Here is a 20,118-nt window from a genome sequence, read left to right as displayed (position 1 = left end):
TTTTTGGTTTTTTGTTTTGTTTTTGTATATGAAAAAAGTTAGGTGGGCATGATGACAAACACCTGTAATCCTAGCATTGGCGTTCCAGGCAAATGCTTCTACTTGAAGCTAGAGCCTGGACTGCATAGGAAGATCCTGTCTCAAAATGCCAGAAAAAGGTTGAGTATAACTCTGGAAAAAATAATTTCTCATTGAACCTTGAAGATTAAGAAAAACAAAGAGTTATGTAGGCTTGAAAGTAAGATCACAATCTGATTTTGCTCCCTATTCTAAGAGCCTATACCATCCTCTGACTTGATAGTTTTCAACTTTGTGAGAATGAGACTGTGTGGGACATGTGTAAATGGGGTGAGCATGCCATGCTAACCAGGCTATCTCAGGCAAAGGTGCTCACTCACCCTGCCTCAAAGACATCCCTCCTAGAGTCAGGAGTGGCATGGGTATTTGGTAATTTAAAACTTGGAGAATGGGTGCGTGGTTTTAAATAGGGGTTGAAATTGAGTGGGATAGCATTGTGTGGACATACATGGCGTCCATATAAAGGCCAGTGCTACAAGGCAAATGCTTTGAATATAGTATTTTGAAATACAGACTTTTACATGTTTTTGATGTAAAGTGGGCGTTTTGGATGGAGGGAAGCCTAAAAAAGAATAGTTACTCTTCATCATTTAAACATACAAGATATTAAAACACATTCTAAACTTGTGTGACCTGGGTTTGCTTCACATATGAGGCAGTCTGTCGTTTTTGTATTGATAAGGAATGATTTAAAATGATGCACTTTTAATTCTGTTGTGACTGTTTTTAGTCAGATTTATAGGCACTTCTTTTTATTTGTCATGCAGCAAAGAATTTATTGTGTGATATAAGTTGACTTAATTTGTAGCCAGTTTGTAAATAAATCTTTTTTATTGGTAGTTTTTCCATGAGCCTTACAACATAGAAAGAACTGGTGCTCAGTGCTCATGATTTTAGCCTGCTCAAGAGCCAGTGGCATGGGAGTAAGAATACTCCTTTGTAGATGCTCCACTCTCTGTCTCAGCAATCAGTGCATTGTGTAGGGTTTATCTTTAGAGGCCACCAAGGCTTTACTGAGAGGTCTAGGTGGGTTACGCCTCTAAGGAGCAGGTGTAGTTATTGCAGATTTATTGTGTTATTTCCTGGTCTTTCGCACTGCCCTCCAGGGAGTTAAAACCTACCCTCCCACTAAAGAGGGACAAAGCTACTTTTTCTTCTAAAAGCCTAAGAGGAGGGGCAGAGATTGAAGTTTTCAATAGGATCAAGCTGAAAATGTTCAGTCAGCCTCTGCTATTTTTTGGGGGGAAATTATTACTATTACTATTTTGTGTGTCCAGAAGGTCAGTAGTCCTTGAAGAGTACAGGGGTCAGAGCATAAAGAAATGAGAGGAAACATTTAGCACTTCCTTTCAAGTGGAAAACATACAGGTATTCCCACCCTCTTCCTTGTCCCTTGCCTTAGGGATCTAAATAAATGGAGTGGCAAAGGTTGTAAGCTTGACTCACAGAAATCTGAACTAATCAGGAATGTTTGTTCCAAAAAATCATTTCAAGGAGAAATGTTTGGAAATAAGTTTGGTTGTGGCTGTGAGAATATTTTAAAATGCAACTATAAAACTACCAGTGTTTTATTTCTTATAAAGATTTTAGGGCTTAAAAAGCATCATTAATATCTTTCTTTAGCTTTATTTTGTTTCAGCATTCTGTTTCCCAGAGGAAAATGGACTGTGCCATAGAACAAAGGTAAAAAGGTTGTTAGAAATATTAGGTCTACTTCTTGGAATAGTGACTGTTGACCTCAGCAGTAGCCACAGCAGCCCCAGCCAGAATTTGAGGCAGTTGGCCACAGTTAAGGGTGCAGGGAGGTTCCAGTCATGCAGGTCTTCTTGCTGTTCCTGGGCATCTGTCACCCAAGGCAGCCAGTGATGATTTCTACAGTTTTATGACCCTTGGCTATCATCCCAATAACAAATAAGTCATAAGCTACCCTCTTCCCCTTTGTAAAATTCCACTCTGCAATGTGGCCTTTCCACCAAGAACTTGTAAAACAGTGAGAACAGGGACCAATGAATGCCTCTGGAGCTTTGTGTGTAATCAGCTTATTTCTTTTCTCACCTCCTCCTCTCTTTTCTTCTAGCAGTAATTTAAAGAGAGAGGAGCAAGGTACACTCAAGGGACAGAAGCTGAACCAGATGTTAATTTTGTGTAGTCTTTTCCAGGGACAGGTAGCTAAAAGCCAAGGATTGTTCTTTTCTGTATTGCTTCAAGGATGTCAAAACTTTAGACATTGTAACAAAATGTCATCTAAAATGTGTTGGGCCACATTCATAGGTGTACTGGAACATGTGAGTTCTGTGAGCCATAGGTTGGACATGTCTGGTTTATAGCATTTATAACTATATGAACATTTAAGTGATACTTTCTCTACTTGTAGTATTAGGAAGATATTGACATAAAAATCAGGTGAAAATATGATTGTATAACAAACTAAAATAACCGTGTCAGACAATAATTATGTCAGACATACAGGCATATTAGTCATAGTACCCAGGTCAAGGTTGGAGTCAGCTTTCAAACCAGAAGGGAAGTCTCTGTTGACTCATGGGTAAAGGCAGATCTAGAGTAGGATTTAGGGTTAGACCAGACCTGCCTCTAAGAAGTCAGAACACAGCAGAGCATGGCTGCCCAGCCCACGACAGGAGCTGACTAGCCTCTGCTTTGGTAGTTTTTTTTTTTTTTTTTCATTTTAGAGTTTAGAGATTTGTTTGTTTTGGGTCAGGGTTTTGCTGTATAACCCAGGATAGCCTTAAATTCTCAATTCTCCTGTCTTACCTTCCACACACTGCAAGTGTAGTCATGGACCACATACACGGCCCTCTCTTTTGCTTTTTAAAAATCTTTATTTGTGTAGAAAGACACTGGCAGATTTTTCTCTAATTTCAAGTCAGGCTAGCTTCTTTGGATATGTGTGACTGGTGACAAAGCAGTTACTGACTTTTTTCAGTTAGGAGTGCTCACCAGGCACTCTAAATTTGGCCTGGGAAAGACACAAAGAATTTATGAGACAAAAGCAAAGACGTGTGAGGTATGACTGTAGTCCTTGGTGCCAGAATATAGTCTAGTTGTGGAAACATGGCTTAAACATGTAGATAATGTAAGAGAGAAACCACTTGTCAAATGTGGTGGCTCACATCCTAACTAACACTGGGGAGGATGGAGGCAGGGGGGATCAGAAGTTCATGGTCATCCTTGGCTACTTAGTGAGTTTGAGGGCAGCCTGAACTCTATGAGACCTTGTCTCAAAAACCCAGGCTTGGGGCTCTAAACTGGAGAAGCAGTGACTTTGTTCCAGAAGGCACATGTGCTGGAGAGTGAAAGAAGCAAGTACACAGCAGTCTCTTCTAGGAAGATGAGTGGATTTGAGACTTCTGGGAAACCAGTGCTTGAAGATGCAGCTAGCAGGAATTTGGGACCAAGATGTATACTGTCTCTTCAACTTTATCTTCTGGAATCTAAGGCGTCACCAAAAGCTTTTGGACAGAGGAACAATGCTCAGAGGTTTCTGAAGTAAGACAGATCTGGTGGCCAGATACAGGCACATTAAAGATCATTCAGGTAGATCAGGTTCCTATATTTACTTTAGGGTTACTTTTGAAAAGTAATAATTTCAGCCGGGTGGTGGTGGTGCACTTGGGAGGCAGAGGCAGGTGGATATTTGTGAGTTTAAGGACAGCCAGGTCTACAGAGCAGTTCCAGGACAACTAGTGCTACACAGAGAAACCTTGTCTTGGAGGGAAAAAAAAGAAAGAAAGAAAAGTAATAATTTCAAATTGGGAGTGGCAAAAAGAACAGGATTAAAGAATTGGATACAAGAGACATTTTGCCTTATAGGGCTATTTAAATATTTTTAATTTTAAAAAAAGACATTTTAAAGGAAGGAGAAATCTATCAATACTGAGTGTATCTTTTGCCTTTTGAAGTAATGAAGACTCATCAAGGTAAACCCACAGTTTGGGAACCAAGCAACTAGATAAATACTTTATTAACAGAAAAGGAAATGTTAGAATGGAGGATTAGATGATTATGTTTTGGGGAAAACACAAAGAGTTCAGCTTTGAAGATCATCTTTGATGTAGCAGGAGACAGAAATTTACTGGTGGAACATTCAAGTGAGAACTTGGTCCATGGTAACCATATGGAAGCTGCCTTCATAGAGATGACTGCTTAAACTGTCTGAATGAATGATACCCTTCAAAGGAGACAGACTACTGGAAACACCAGCATTTTAAAGGAGGGAGAAGAGAAACTGCCTTAACCCTGTGTACTTAACCATGGGGAGGAGGAAGACAGTTAGGGATTCACATTAGTGTAGATAAGAGCATCAAGAAGGAAGTGGTCGTCAGGTCAGATACTGCAGGGAGGTGAAGGAGAATAGGGGTTGAAAGGGCCACTGGATTAGGCAATTAGGAAGTTATTTACCTTAAGAACACAGGTCTATGGTATTTAGATATGTTGGGGGGAGGATTAAGAATGAGCAAGCATCGATTTGCAGGTAAGAAGGAAAGAGTGAAGAGGGGACTATGACTGCTACTCTTGCCTTTTACGTTGGAAGTTTGTGCATTCATACACACTTGAAGGCAGAAGGGAGGAGTTAGGTCAGTGATTCATTTGGACAACCTTATTCAGTACCAGCTAAAGACTTCTGTCTAATAAACAGAGAGAATCAATAGCTTCAAGGAAAAAGAACAGCAAAAACAGGATTCTAGAGAAAAATGGGAGAATATAGATTAGGAGACTAGCAGAACTTGAGACTGACCTTGGGATTCTGGACGAAATAGAAGGTGGGGATCTGCTGAAGAGAGGGAGGGTCAGGGGACAAGAGATGGGGTTAAGAGGAAGCTGTTAAATCATCACTCTAAGTAGTGCTGGGGGGTCGGAGAGCAGCTGAAGCTAGATAGTTAAGTATCAGTGGAGTCTGACAGACTCTCCACTTTCTAACTGCTTTTGTAAGAAATGGTAGTGAGGCTGGGGAGATGACTTATTCAGAAAGACACATAAGCATGAGGATTTGGGTTCCATCCTTAGCATTCACCTAAAAAGCCAAGCATCTGTAACCCAAACACTGGGGAGGTGGAGACAGGAAGATCTCTTTGGGATTTGCTGGCCAGCTAGTCTAGTTGAATTAGTGAGCTATGGATCCATTGAAACTTGTCTCCAAAAATATGGTGATTGAAGAAGACACCCATTATAAAACCTGTGGTCTCTATACACATATACATGCATACTCAGATATATGTATGCACATGAACACACAAACACATATACACATACATGAAATGGTTATCAGAGTAGCTTAGAAGGTAATTGGTGTTTGTTTCTTCTTGTACCTTTAAGGGTTTTCCCTTTCTCATCGTGTGTGTGTGTGTGTGTGTGTGTGTGTGTATCCAATATCACCACAACTATAAATTATATAGCTACTGCAGAAAGGTCTTAAATAGTTTCAAGATTATCTAGGTTGCAGATATGTCAGTATGAAATCATAGTTCTTTCTTTCAACTTCCACTGTGTGTGGAAGGTAAACATCTTTGCCTCTTTTAATCACAGTCCACATATTTTTGAGATGAGGACTCTTAGTGATTCTGAATCTGGAGCTCACCAATTAGGTTAGACTGACTGGCCAATAAACCCCAAGAATACACCCATCTCTGCCTCCCCAGTGCCAGGTGGGCAAAGTTGCACCCAATTTCTCTCTTTCTCTCTCCCACTCCCTCTCCCTCCCCCTCCCCTGTGTTTGTCTGTCTCTCTGTCTCTGTCAATGCTACAAATCATGTAATCATGTTCAGTCCTTTATGCCTGCATTGTGAGCACTTTATATAGAATGAGCCATGTCCCCAGTATCTGAAATCTGAGGACTTTCTAGAGAAATTTGTTATGTCTAGATTGATAAAGTAGGTGAGCAAGAAGTCCTTGAATGGTGCTACTTGGCCCTGTCTGAAAAGTGTTGCATGTTTTAAGGCAGTTAAACACCAAATCATCCATATAAAACTCTTCTGAATTCAAGTATGTCTCATCCAGAACACAGACGATCATGAGAGGCCCCTGAGATGGGGTTTTGTGGGAACATGTTTCTTAGGAGTGATAAACCTGGTTTTTAGGTTCTATTGAGAAGGGTAAGCTGACTATTTGGAGGAGCTAAGTATGTAATACTTACCTGGGTACTTGATACAGTCTTCAGATTTAGCAAGATGCATCTTGAATAGGAATGAGGAAGTGGTTTCTGTTACAAGTATAGTTACAAGAAATAAATGATGGACCAAGTCCCAGTTCTGTATCTGATTCTTGACTCGATTACTGAGTCTCCTAAGATTGGTAGGTCTAATGACAGAGCATGGGAACCATTAGTCTCACAAACAAGGCGACTAGAATGTGCTTCTGAGTGGAATCGATTTGCTTTCTCAAGCTGCTGCATTTTAAAATCATTATGCATGCAAGAAATGTTTAGAGGCCAGAAGACAACACTAGGTGTTAGCCCTTACCTTTGGCCTTGCTTGAGAGATGCTCTCTTGCTGTCCATTGCTGCATATGGCATATTAACTAGCCCATGAGCTTTTGGAAACTTTCATGTCTATGTCGCCCATCTTGCTGTGGGAGCTTTGGGATCACATGTGCATGTGACTGTGCAGCTTTCATGGGTTCTGGGGACCTGAATTCAAGTGTTTATATTTCACATCAGTACTTTACCCACGAATCTGTCTCTCCAGTCCTCAAGATTATTTTAAAGTGTAAGAGCAATCTGATCAGAGTTTAAATGAATCATTGGAGTTTATTCATGGAGGAGTAACTCAAATATTTACTTTTCCTTTTTCTTTCCTCATAGGTATGGCCTCACATGTGCAAGTTTTCTCCCCTCACACCCTTCAATCAAGTGCCTTCTGTAGTGTGAAGAAACTGAAAGTAGAGCCAAGTTCCAACTGGGACATGACTGGGTACGGCTCCCATAGCAAAGCGTACAGCCAGAGCAAGAACATACCACCTTCTCAGCCAGCCTCCACAACCGTCAGCACCTCCTTGCCAATCCCAAACCCAAGCCTACCTTACGAGCAGACCATCATCTTCCCAGGAAGTACTGGACACATAGTTGTAACATCAGCAAGTAGCACTTCTGTCACCGGGCAAGTCCTCGGCGGACCACATAACCTAATGCGTCGAAGCACTGTGAGCCTCCTTGACACCTACCAAAAATGTGGACTCAAGCGAAAGAGTGAGGAGATTGAGAACACAAGCAGCGTGCAGATCATTGAAGAGCATCCACCCATGATTCAGAATAATGCCAGCGGGGCCACTGTAGCTACTGCCACCACATCCACTGCCACCTCCAAAAACAGTGGCTCCAACAGCGAAGGCGACTATCAGCTGGTACAGCATGAAGTGCTGTGTTCCATGACCAACACCTATGAGGTTTTAGAGTTTTTGGGCAGAGGAACATTTGGGCAAGTGGTCAAGTGCTGGAAACGGGGCACCAATGAAATTGTGGCCATTAAGATCTTAAAGAACCACCCTTCCTATGCCCGGCAAGGTCAGATTGAAGTGAGCATCCTAGCCCGGCTGAGCACAGAGAGCGCGGATGACTACAACTTTGTGCGGGCCTATGAGTGCTTCCAACACAAGAATCACACCTGCTTAGTCTTTGAGATGTTGGAACAGAACCTCTATGACTTTCTGAAACAGAACAAGTTTAGCCCCTTGCCCCTCAAGTACATTCGCCCAGTCCTCCAGCAGGTAGCTACAGCCCTGATGAAACTCAAAAGCCTGGGTCTTATCCATGCTGACCTCAAACCAGAAAACATCATGCTGGTAGATCCATCTAGACAGCCATACCGAGTGAAGGTCATTGACTTTGGTTCAGCAAGTCACGTCTCCAAAGCCGTCTGCTCTACCTACTTGCAATCCAGATACTACAGGTAAAACTTTTTCCATGGAAATAGTCACAGGGCACGTGAGGCCCAGGGGCATCCACAGGGATGTGTAGAGAGAGTCACCATGGCAGAGTTACAAATATAGCTAGTGGTTGCTACCAGAACGAGATCTTAATTTGGAGGCTGGAGAGATGGCTCAGTGGTGGATAAGAGCACTTGCTGCTCACACAGAAGACTTCAGTGTGGTTCCCAGTTCTCACATATCAGATCACAGCTATTAATAAATCTAGTTCCGGGGGATCCCATAACCCTCTTATGGACTCCAGACCTACACATGGTATACATACATTCAGGCAAACACTGTTATGCATAAAAATAAATAAATCTTTTTAAAAACAAAAAGAGAGACCTTAATGTAGTTGGAAAATTAGAATACATGCAGATAGGAGTGACAGTGAGAAGCCAAATAAGAAGGTAACATTATTGGTCTGCTGTTGTGAGTTGGAAAGGATTTTGGGAGCTGGATGAAGAGCGGAGAAGTCAGGTTCTTCTGGAGAGGACCCAGATAGCTAGAACAGGAAGGGATGTGCCAATAACAGGTAGCAAAATGTAAGCTCATTTAGGAGATGAGGAGAACTGCCTGGCCAGACCAGAGGATTTGTGAATAGTACCTGGAACAAGTCCTGGAAACTTTGAACAAGCAGGGGTTTGTGGCGGATGGTGTTGGGGAAGAGTGTAATGGGTTGACAGCAGTGTTCTGAGAAGACTGTTACGTCCTGTGGAAAGGCTGGAGGAAGGGAGAATCTTTGCCCTGGGGCCAGTTGCTCCCTCCCATGTTAAGTTTATGTCAGGAAACATTATCTACCTACCCCTGCCACCCTGAGACCATTTTTAATTCTAAGGAAATACACAAGGCTGGGTAATTTTATAAAGAAAAGAGGTTTATTTAGCTCAAGTTCTGAAAGTTCAAGGTCATGATGCTTGAACATCATAAGGTCAACATAAGGTCAACAACGTTATGATAGATGGCCCACAATAGTGAGGGCATGCATAGGAATAAGAGATCACATGATTAGATAGGAAAAAATATAATGGTTCAAGGTCAGGGGTTTCTAACCTTCCTTCCTTCCAAGGACAGCACTGGTAATGAACTTCCACTAGGCCTTACCACCTCTCAGCATCACTACACTGAGGACCATTTTTTAAACTGATGGGCTTGGTGGGGGGCAGACGACAAAGTATACTCTAGCAAGAAAAGTTGCATATTCAGACATCACACAAGTATTTATCTCATTTCTAATATGGGTCTTGCAAAATGCTATCTAGCTCCAAGGATGCAAACAAGACCCTGGCCATCCAGGAGTCTCTAGCATGCTTCAGGCTTTGACATTAGTAGAATCCAAAACTGGGCTGTGTGATTTGTGCTCACTGCCTAACCTATGAGCCGGAAGCTGGTTTTTTTTTTTTTTTATACCAGTCCCAGGGTGCTGTGATACAGCCTAGTGCTATGTGCAGTGGCCGGTCTGTGGGAGACACAGCATCAGGAGGTGATGGAAATGGAAAGCGAGGCTTCAAGGTTGTAGAATGGCGAAGAGCAGTGTTGGACGTAGTAGTGACCAGTCCCACAGAGGCGGAAATTGGCAAGAAAAGAAACTCAAAACTCCCATGAGAAAGTAGGCCAACCCACACCCAAGAGGTTGACTTATGCCAGTAATAGGAAAATCTCAGGACTTCTTGCCTCATGAAACCTCCTTTCCCATGCCCTGATGGTGGATGTGCTCTGTACACCTTCTTCAAGGGTCCAGAAGAAAGACTGGACAGACTTGAGCTACGTCACCACTGGTGGCTTGGGACCACCAGTCCCTGTCTATTGGGCCTCCCGTCTGACTTGCTCCTCTCTGGGCCTTGTCACTGCTTGCAGCACGGTTGCATCTCTCTTCCCCACCCTCAGCCTTCAGTCATAAGAATGGGCTGCAAGTCTTCTCCATTCCTCTTAAGAGGGATTCCTAGTTGCCTAGCTCTGGCATCTGATATGGGCTTTCTCTGTGAATTCAGATATACATACTGCCTTCTGCTCTTAAGAGGAGTTCTCAGACGGCTGCATACTTGTGAGATAAATCTACCCCTGCTTGCTCTTCGTCACCCATTCAGCCTGTAGGGGAGCCATGGACTCACTTCTGGAGCCATCCAGTCAGTTGGAGCCTGGACAGTGGGAACTGCACCCTTCCTTAGGAGAGGTGGAAACCAACAACCCATATTCTCTGGAGAGTGCCTGGCCCTTCCCTGAAAGCCAACTCAATGTGGTTCATCACAGGGAAGCAGCTTGCCCCAGAGGTGGCTGCTGCTGGGGTGCTCTCTAGTTACTGCAAAATGGAGGCTGTTGCTGTCACTTTATTTTAGACTTACAAATTCAGGATGCCAAAGGCCATTTCTTCCCAGCTCTTGGCCTGAATATAGGGAAAACTGTGCCAAGTCAAGGGCTGTGTGAAGTTTTATTACTTAGTTAACCTATATTGCTCATAGTGAACAGAATCCAGCTTCATTGCAGTTTGCTGAAAATTAAGCATGGAGACTGACTATATTTAATAAGCAATGCATCCTTGTACAAACTTGACCCAAGTCACATTTGGGTTCTGAAGCCTTGTTTGTATTCATGCCCTCTTGTCCCACTGTCACTCCGCCCACTGTGTGCCCCTCCTGCTGAGGACTCTGGAGTCTTACTTTGTTTTCAGAGACCCTAGCTCAGAAAGGCTGTGGCTATAGCAGTGACGTTTCCATGGGAACTAGGGCAGGACTAAACCTGAACTTCATATCCCTCTCACCAGCTTTATGGCCTGTTCAGTCCTTTGAGCACCTCGTGGGGTGATAAAGACTGTTTGCTTACTATTGGGCACTTATGAGCTCCTGACTGTCATTCTTCAACAGGCACAATCACCTCTACTTCCTGCATCCCTACTTCCATCTGAGACACCTTCTTTTGGGGTCGCATGGTACCCCTTTCCTTTAGGCTTTAAGTGACTACTACCTAAAATTCTAGGCAGAACGGTTTCCCTCTCCCCAGGGGTCTCCATCGTCTTGTGTCCTCAAGGCCAACTTGATAACCTTAAACTATGGTCAGGGGCCCAGAGCCGTGGAATGATGTTCTGTTTCCAAATTAGTCATGATACTCTGCCTACCACAGGCCTCATCTGAGCCCTGGCATGGCCAGATTGCTGCCACATAGGTCAGTGGGAGCTTATGAGAACAGCATCCAGCTTTGACCCCACTCATCCAGTCAGTCTAAACATACTATGCAGGGTGATTTGCCTGACTACCTCACCTTTTACTTGGGAAGAGAGGACAAGAAAAACTCTTTGATTGTCTGTCATTAAGATCCTTGTCCTAAAAGAGCACACTTTCTAGGACATTTTGAGTGAGCAAGGGTGCTTTCTAGCTGCCTGGACAGAGAGGTCATTACATGCTGTAGATGAGCCTCCCCAGGGCCTGCCAGGTGGGCCTTTGTCCTGCAGGGTCTGTCTCTCTCCAGGGATCCTCTGTCTTGAAGCTGGCACAGTAGCCACTAGGAACACCTCACTTTCAAAGGGTTGAACATTTCTGTCCTTCCATCATGTTAAATATTAATTGCCATTCCCATGGCCCCCATCAAGTATGATAAAAAAAATAGTGTGATATAAAAGTGAATTTCCTGTTCTCAGCCTGAGGGACCTGGGAAGAAGGAAGATGGTGGCCTGGAAGCCACTTGTTTTCCACAGCAGCTAGGTATGTGCTTGGTTCTGCCACCAACACTGCCTCCCAGAGCCCCAGGAGCTCCACTTCCTCTCAGTGATTCACTCAGCTAAGCTGGTTCCTCAACAGAGCCAGGGTGAAGCAAAGCTAGTGAGTTTATTAAGTATTTAGGTAGAGAGACTTAGGGAAAGGATGATGTATACTAAGGACAGGGAGGACGGCTCAAGAAAGTCGCAGTTGACTACATATAAGTTCGTATGAATTAAAGGTTGTAACTGGTGGCACACACCTTTAATCCCAGCACTTAAGAGGCAGAGGCAGGCAAATCTCTGTGAATTCAAGACCAGCCTGGTCTACAGAACGAGTTCCAGGACAGGCTCCAAAGCTATACACAGAAATTCTGTCTCAAAAAACAAAAGCTAAACAACAACAAAGATTAAGCAAAGTTTAAAATTTAAGTAAAGTTTCAAAAACAAGTGAAAATACATGGGTAGGTTTACTTATTCTCTTACATTAAAGATTTTCTGTTTGTAAATGAAATTGTGAGGGCTTTTATGAGGTATATAGTTTAGATTTATAAATGAGAGAGGTGTGTATTAAAAGGTAAAACTCAAAAGTTTCAGACATTCTGGCCCTAAATGGACCTAATTTATTTGTTTTTAACATCCGTGTTTAAGATATCCTTAGAAAAACATGTTTAATTTCTGTGGGCAATTTTGACTTCGTTGATTGTATTGAACTTTGCTGATGCTCAGTCAGTTGGAAAGGCAAATTAGACTTTGGAGTGAGGAGCGCCTGTCTCTTCTCATGCCCTCTTAATTATGCACCCTGTATTTCTAGCCTGCCACAGAATTGCTGTTGGCATTCTGTAAGGAAAGTCCGATGTGTGACTTTAAGGAGACAGGTCTTCTTCAGGTCTTCGTGAGTGGGGTGCAGTGGTGTCTTCCAGCTTAGCCTTTGCCCTGCAGGTCAGCTATGAGGGTAACTCAGCAGTGCTGCTTCTCAAGTTTTCTTGGGATTCCTAAGAATTCTCAAGTTTTCTAAGAATCTGGAGAGCTTATATGAATAGAATTATTCTTGATACCATCCCAGAGCTATTGTGCCCTCTGGGGGAAGAGGTCCCTGACTCATGGAACTCTCCATCCCCTACCGCTACCCCAGAGACTCTTGAGAAACCCTGTTCCAGCCAATATCAGGCTTCTTCCAAGGTACCACCTTTCAGGTGCTCATGCCCAAAAGAACACAGTGGCAGGGGACCCTGTTTACTTGTGTTACCTCACTAAAGAAGTTCCTACCAGGTCATTATTTAATTCTCCATTGATACCAAGGTTTTGATATTTTTGAGTAAGTAATTACCTGATGCTGGGCATTTCTGCTGTCAGTATGATTGGTAAATTAAAAACAAGACCAGATATTAAACTCTGAAGCACACACCATACATACACCACACACAGATCACACACACACACACACCATATACACACCACACACAGACCACACATACACATACCATACACACACCACACACACCATACACACACCATACACACACCACACACACACATACCACACACACACCATACACACACCACACACACACACCACACTCACACCATACACACACCATACACACGCACCACGCACACACACATACAAAACAAACCACTGTTGGACAAAAGATAATTGAAGGTGGCAATGTGTACAGTTTTGTTTCTGCTCTTTTAAAAATATTTTGTATAGATGTTTTTGAGACCCTTCAGACCATTGTTACAATCCACAAAAGTGATCATTAATAAAATCAGGGCTCATAAGGACTGGTGAGGTGGTTCAGGGGATAAAAGTGCTTGCTACCAGTCCTGATAGAGTTTGGTCCCAAAGACCCATGTGGTGGAAGGAGAGAACTGATCTCTGTCCTCTGACCTCTATATACATGCCAGGGCACATAAGTGTGTTCATATACCACACACAATAAATAAATAAGTAGACAGATAGGAAAGATATAAAAAAAACTTAGAACAGTATAAATGCCTATAATTTTTAAAAACACTCTTTTTCATTTGATTCTTTTGGGTGCAGAGGCTGTCTTCCAGATAATTCTAAAATGGATTTTAGGTAAAGATAGAAATTTTAATTCCATTCATCTATTAGACACTGATTTAGTAGCTCTGGATATCTACATATTTGAGGGCATAGGAAGTAAAGGTATGTTCTCAAATTTTGAGTTAATTGCCTTTAAGATTAAAAAAATTTCTAGAAATATAATTCTGATGTTTGGTATTTCAAGGGTGTGATTATTCAACAGATAGTTCTCATAAGCCCATTGTATACCAGATTGAAGTGGGTAGCAGAAGGGAGTAAACAGCCCACGGAGTTCAGGGAAGGGACTTCGCTGAGTGGAGTGAGAGCTGTGGTGATGGGGTCTGAGGTAGATCTTCAAGAAGTGTGAGATGGCTGGGGCTGAGAGTCTGGGCCACGGCCTTATAGTGAGACTAGGGACGTGCCAGTGGCTCAAGGTCTGGGTTGGAGCCCAGTGGTAGAGTGTGAGGTCTGATGGTTGGGGCTGGGGTTTAGTCAAAGGGATGCGATAGAAGCTTTTGTAAATCCTTGAAGAAATAATCATCTGATGAGGTTAGTGATGGTACAGTTAGTTGGCAAAAGGCATAACAGACAAAAGCTTGTGGGGGACACAAAGGCCAGGGAGTAACTGTATTTCTTCAGGAATGAGAACAGAGGTCTAGGTTGTACGATGGCCCACCCATAGCCTATGGACCCTTAGTGCATTTGACTTTTCTGATGATTGATGACAGACCTGACTTACCAGAGGATGTACAGTGTTTGTTTTGCTTTTCTGTTTGGTGACTTTGCTTTCTCTGAGGCTGGATTCTGAAGTTCTGGTCTGTTAGGATTTGATTTAAAAAAAAAAATCCCACCACTACAAACAAACAAACAAACAAAAAAAAATCCTACCACTACAAAGTAATAGTCTCTAGAGGGGCCTCTTAACTTCAGTCCTGGTCCTGCCCCTACCACCTGTTTCCCTGACTCATCGAATAGATTGTTAGCTGTGAGCCACCCACACTGTTCCATCTGGATTCTGTTGTGACCAGGACTTGTGCTCATCAGACTGTGGGTCAGAGTTGGGGATTCTGGCTATGGGTGGACAGTCTTTTTACCCTTTGGTGACTCTGGTGTCATTGACCCCCATTAGGAACCTTCCTTCATATCCCATGAACACAAACAGGGCATATTCCACAACACCAGATTATTGTAGGCTAAAGGTGTAAGACACTCCAATAAGGGGTGTTGCCACAAACAGAAGTTTCAAAAATAATATAACTTATACAGATCATAATATATAAAAAGTGATTGACCAATTTTGAAAAAGGTCTTTGCAAGCAGTTAGTTATGTATGGCAAACATTAGCTCTTTTTTGGGGGGTGGGGAGAGGGTTTGAGACAGAGTTTCTCTGTAGCTTTAGAGCCTGTCCTGGAACTAGCTCTTGTAGATAGGTTGGCCTCAAACTCATAGAGATCCGCCTGCCTCTGCGTCCTCAGTGCTGGGATTAAAGGCATGTGCCACCACCGCCCAGCCAAATATTAGCTCTTAAATTTGCCTTCTGTTACTAATAGAGACAACAGGAAAAGAGGATGTGCTGGCTCACACTGAGGGATAGTAACTTACACACATAAAAACAAGCAGAGACACTGTTTTGTTTCTATGAAAAAGTGATCAGTAAGTTATCTTGGCTCCCTTCAAATCTCTATTGTCTCTGGGACCTTAGTTGTATGGTATATGTTTTGAAATTAGTCTTTCAGTAACTATTAATTCATGTTCATAACTACCTGGTAATTGTTAATAAATACAAAATAATTTTCAGTGTCATAGTCTGAGTGTATTTGAGTACCTCCCTGCTGCAACCTTGCTATACACATGAGAGCAAGGGTTTGTGCATGCTCATAAACACTGACTGAGGTCCCACAGTGAAGCCATACATGACATGCAGGCATGGACATGCTTGTGAGAAAGGTTGACATTAGCACTCTGTGCGAGGGTGCTGATATGCATAGAGACAGAGAAGGAAAGACATATGTGCATATATTCAAGACAGCAGATGAACATGCACCTCAGACAACAGAAGCCTCTCAAGTGTCCTTAGAGTCTGAGGGCCCAGATGCAGAAGTGATATCGGTGCCCTGGAAACTCAGCTCAGCTTTCTGCCTTGTAGGGCTGCCAGATGCATGTCTCTAAGCCTAAAGGTGGGAGGGCTGGAACCACCCTTGGGCTCAAGGTGTAAGCCAGTTGTTTTCAAAGTGAGCTCTAGGGACCCTGCAACACCAGAATCTCCATGGTGCTTGTTAGAAACTGGAGATATCTACCATGCCAAACCAATTTAATATGCAGGTATGCTGGAAGTGGGACAGGAACAGGCATTGGTCAAGTTTCACAGCAAACGCTTTCCTCCTCCTCTTCCTCCTCCTCCTCCTCCTCCTCCTTCTCTTCCTCCTCTTTTCCTTTCCCTTACCCCCTTCCTTTTTCTCCCTAGTACTGGGGACTGAGTCCAGGGCCTTGGGCATGATGGCAAGTGCCCTACTACTCAACTATATCTCCTGCTCCACCCACCCCCTTTTTGAACTTTTTATTTTGTGATAATGTCTCTCTAATTTGCTCAGGTTGACCTTGAACTCTATCTATTACTCTAGGTTAGCCTTGAACTTACAATTCTCCTTCTTCAAACTCCTGAACAGCTGGAATTATGGGCCTGTGTCTTTGTGCCTGGCTGCTTTTCTTCTTAGCACACTTCTAATGAAGAATTGACATTCAGAAACCTGTTGACAAGTTGTAGCTGTTAACTGTAGAGTTTGAGGATGAAGACACACCATCCAAACCAGTCTATTCGCACACATATCCATCACCTCTAAAGTTCCTCCCTTCTCTTTTGTTGTTGTCATTGTCACTCTCGGTGGGGTGGGCTTCAGAGTCTCATCTGTGTGTAGTGCACCATGTCAAGGTTAGAGAAGGAGGTACTGGTGCCAGCCTGGCCTTAAGCTGTTGATCTTTATTCTGGGTGATGGGTAGGACCGAGGGCCCATTTGTTAAATGTCTTGTGATTAAACCCCTAAAACTCAGTGGTGGGGATGTGGACATACAAAAATAGAGAGTGTGATACAAGAGGCCGCGAGGCTTGGCAAACTGAAGGAGTGGGTGATTCAGAAGAGTGTGTTTGCAGTGGGGTGGGAATAAGAAAGCAGATGCCCAGCGGAGGAGATGTGCTGTACGTGACTTCTGTATGACTTCAACAGATTGGCACCTATTGTTGATTGCTCCAGCACACTCCTTGTAGCCCCAGCTGTGCTGAGAGCCATAATTCCCATTCAGACAGTTTTTCGAATTCCAAGTATGTGCCAGGCACTGTGTTTTGTGCTGAGCTTTCAAGATATGAGTAGGAGTGTCCTTCGCTGTCCAAGGGCTGCCCACAACCTTAAGTGCAATGAGTTCCCTTGTCCTGGTCCCCTCTGACTAAACTGAGGAGTGGTTTGTGCTACCCTCTGGTCACTTTGCCATTCTCCTAGGTGTTTGGGGCCTCTAACTGTTTCCCATCTTCCCCATGGCATCAGGTCTTTGCTGCCCTTGGTCCCCTCAGCGGGCTCCTAGCTCACCATCCTGCCACAGAGGTGCATGGCTTCCCTTCTCTTTTGTGTCCCCAGCAGCTGCTGACTCACATGGAGTTGTAAAGAGGGGTGACTGAGATAAAACAAGCCACGCATAGCCTGTGCCAGATGGTAGATCAATGTTTTGGGGTTACCCAAGTGTATGGCCCTTGATGTTGGAGAGGATTTGAGAGGGTGACATAAAGGAACCATTGTCTTCTGGTTCCCTATAAGCAGATCCCTGAGACAAACAAGGGTTTGCGTTCAGGTGGTCTCCTTGGTAGATGACCCAAGAATCAGGAGTAAGGGCTAGCAGAAAGATACTGACCATCTTAAGTGTCCTATGAACAGCCCCTGGAGGCCATAGACTCCATCCCTGTGAGGAGTCTGCACATGACCTCTGGAGCAGAGCATAGGAAGAGCAGTGGTCTCTGGAATCAGGGTTGCCTTTGTCTCTTTAATTTGACTCCTCCCTTTGGAGCTGAGTGTGTGTGAAAACTGAATAGGCTCCAGCATTTCTGAGGCTGGCTCCAAGACAGAAGTCAAGCACAGTGGACATTGAAGCCACAGTGCGCTAAGCTGGGATAGTGTGATCCCCATCCCACGTGAGCTGCAGCCCTGGGTCTGAGTTGTTGGCTGCTGTCCTCTGCATCAGTCACATGCGTGCTGTTTGTCAGTGGAAAGGGATTTAAAGGAAAATGCTTTGTAGGCAGATTGTAGGCTAAGAACGCAAAGCTGAGGCCTGTGCTGTATTGCAGGGATGTAGGGTCTACCTCCACTTTAACCCCTGTAGCCTTCCTCTAGTGGTATTGTGGGGCTGGGTTCTGAGATGGTCTACAGAGGTGATAAGGATAGGTAGGCCTAAGTGTGGAGCACAAGGCTGTTAGGGAAATGGCAGAGGCGGGTGGGACATCAGCCACTTTATTTCCACACTCTCCATTCATGAATTATGGAGGTTCGAGCTACCTGTCCCTGACCCTCATTTGTGGAGAGGGATGACTGCAGAATTGGTGGTAGGTGATGACAGTAGTTTCCCATGCTTCACAACACAGCTCTCTGTCATGTACCAGACACCGTTGCATGCCAGGCTCTGTGTTAGCCCTCAGACAAGTCCTTTCCTTGAGGCCATGTCATTTGGCTTCTCTGAGCCCTGCATCATAGAGACCCAACTTCAGCCTCTTGGGGATCATAACCTCTCTCTCTCTCTCTCTCTCTCTCTCTCTCTCTCTCTCTCTCTCTCTCAACTTCAGCCTCTTGGGGATCATAACCTATCACNTCTCTCACACACACACACACACACACACACACACACTCACACACACACACGTGTTTTGGGGACCGTACAGATCACACACTCACACTAATAATGTATATTGCCAGCATATCTCTGTGCCAGTCAGACTGCAGTTAAAACCTGGAGTCAGTGGTCCTAACCTTTAACCAGCCAATTCACCAAAGTCAGCAAGCATCTGCTTTGTCCTATTTAGATAGTTAGAAAGGACTACCCCAGGAGTTACAGGCAAAGCCTGACTAATAGTACCATGGGAGCTGGAGATGGTGCCCTGGGCCCCATGCCCTCTTGTTTCTTTTCTGGTTTTGAGGCTTTTGGATATGATACTCAGCACCTTCTCTCCTTGTTTTCACACTAGAGAGCTAGCTAAGTGAACAAAGACTTCCTGGAGGGAGTAGAGCTCATCATAAGCTGCCCTGCATGGACCTGGGACAGAGGAAGTCCGAGTAAATGCTAGCTACTATCTTAATCGGCTGTTGTTAGCACTGCAGTCATCACTTTTGTCATTGTTACTATATGTAACAGGCAGACCTGGTTTTGAATTCCAGATCTGCTACTTTATGGCTGTGTGACTTCAGGCAAGTTTCCAAACCTTTCTGAGGCTTCTTTTCTTTTAAGATAGGAAACTGAATAATTCATGGTATTGCTATATGAAACAAATGAGACGGCTCCATAAGTCTACTTGTCGTAGAATGGATGTATGTGTCTGATCTGGCATGGTTAGCAGTTTACACATTGCCCCATCCCCCAAGCATCAGGCAATGCGTCACTTCCCTTCTGTCGCCAGCACTGTAAGTCTCTCTCAGGAGCTGTTCAAGAAGCAAGCCTGCAGGTCAGGGATGTGGCTAGTGGCTTCTCTCCCAAATCAGGAAGGGACAGAAGACACTGCAAAGTATGAAGCATTTTAGGGAGAATAACAAGTGTGTGGGTGGGGTTATAGACTGTGGCTGGTGAGGAGAAGGGGATTCACCAATCTAGCTCGAAAGTTTGGCCCATTGCCACATTGCTGCTGCTGTACCCCTGTTGATGTCCTGTGGCCTGTGACTATGTGCAGGGACTTGAGGAGAGTGACAGAAAGGGGACACAATTGCAACTGAGACCTGATGATCCTTCCTACTCAGTCCTACTATCCCAAAGGTCAGAGAGCCAAGAGGGGTGCTGAAGATTTCCCCTCAGAGACATCACTGTGGAGTATGTGTGCTACATGTGATGTGTATGTGTGTGTGTTTGTTGTTCCATGTGTGTTGACTTACTTATGGGGTACATGTCTCTAACGGCAGTAAGTAGACTGATCCAGCAAACCTACATCCTGAGTTCGTGTGCCTCAGGAACAGCCTCCTGTGGCATCCTTACTTACATAGATGCTGGCAATGGAAATAAAGGTCTGTAATCAGAACAAACTTGAAGAACAAACTGTCATTGTTACTTTCTTTTCATCTACGTACCTCCAAGAAAAGCATTTTAGCTCTCTTCTTTTTGTAAATTATAACTTATATATATATATATATATATAACTTAT

At 43.8% G+C, this 20,118-nt stretch overlaps 1 protein-coding gene across 5 annotated transcripts in view; it reads left to right on the top strand.

Moving 5' to 3' along the window:
* Positions 1–20,118, top strand: part of Hipk2 (homeodomain interacting protein kinase 2) — a 193,168-nt gene that overhangs the window by 49,479 nt on the left and 123,571 nt on the right. For all 5 annotated transcript variants that reach the window (XM_050147932.1, XM_050147931.1, XM_050147929.1 and 2 more), the window contains exon 2: positions 6,896–7,979. In XM_050147932.1, the coding sequence (XP_050003889.1) occupies positions 6,896–7,979 (1,084 nt within the window). The remainder of the gene's footprint in view (positions 1–6,895; positions 7,980–20,118) is intronic.

Source organism: Alexandromys fortis, unplaced genomic scaffold (genome assembly GCF_014885135.2).
Source record: "Alexandromys fortis isolate MF-2015 unplaced genomic scaffold, M_Fortis_MF-2015_v1.1 scaffold_57, whole genome shotgun sequence".
NCBI lineage: Eukaryota > Metazoa > Chordata > Mammalia > Rodentia > Cricetidae > Alexandromys > Alexandromys fortis.
Note: the sequence above shows the minus strand (reverse complement) of the source record. Positions and strands in the feature narration are given on the sequence as shown.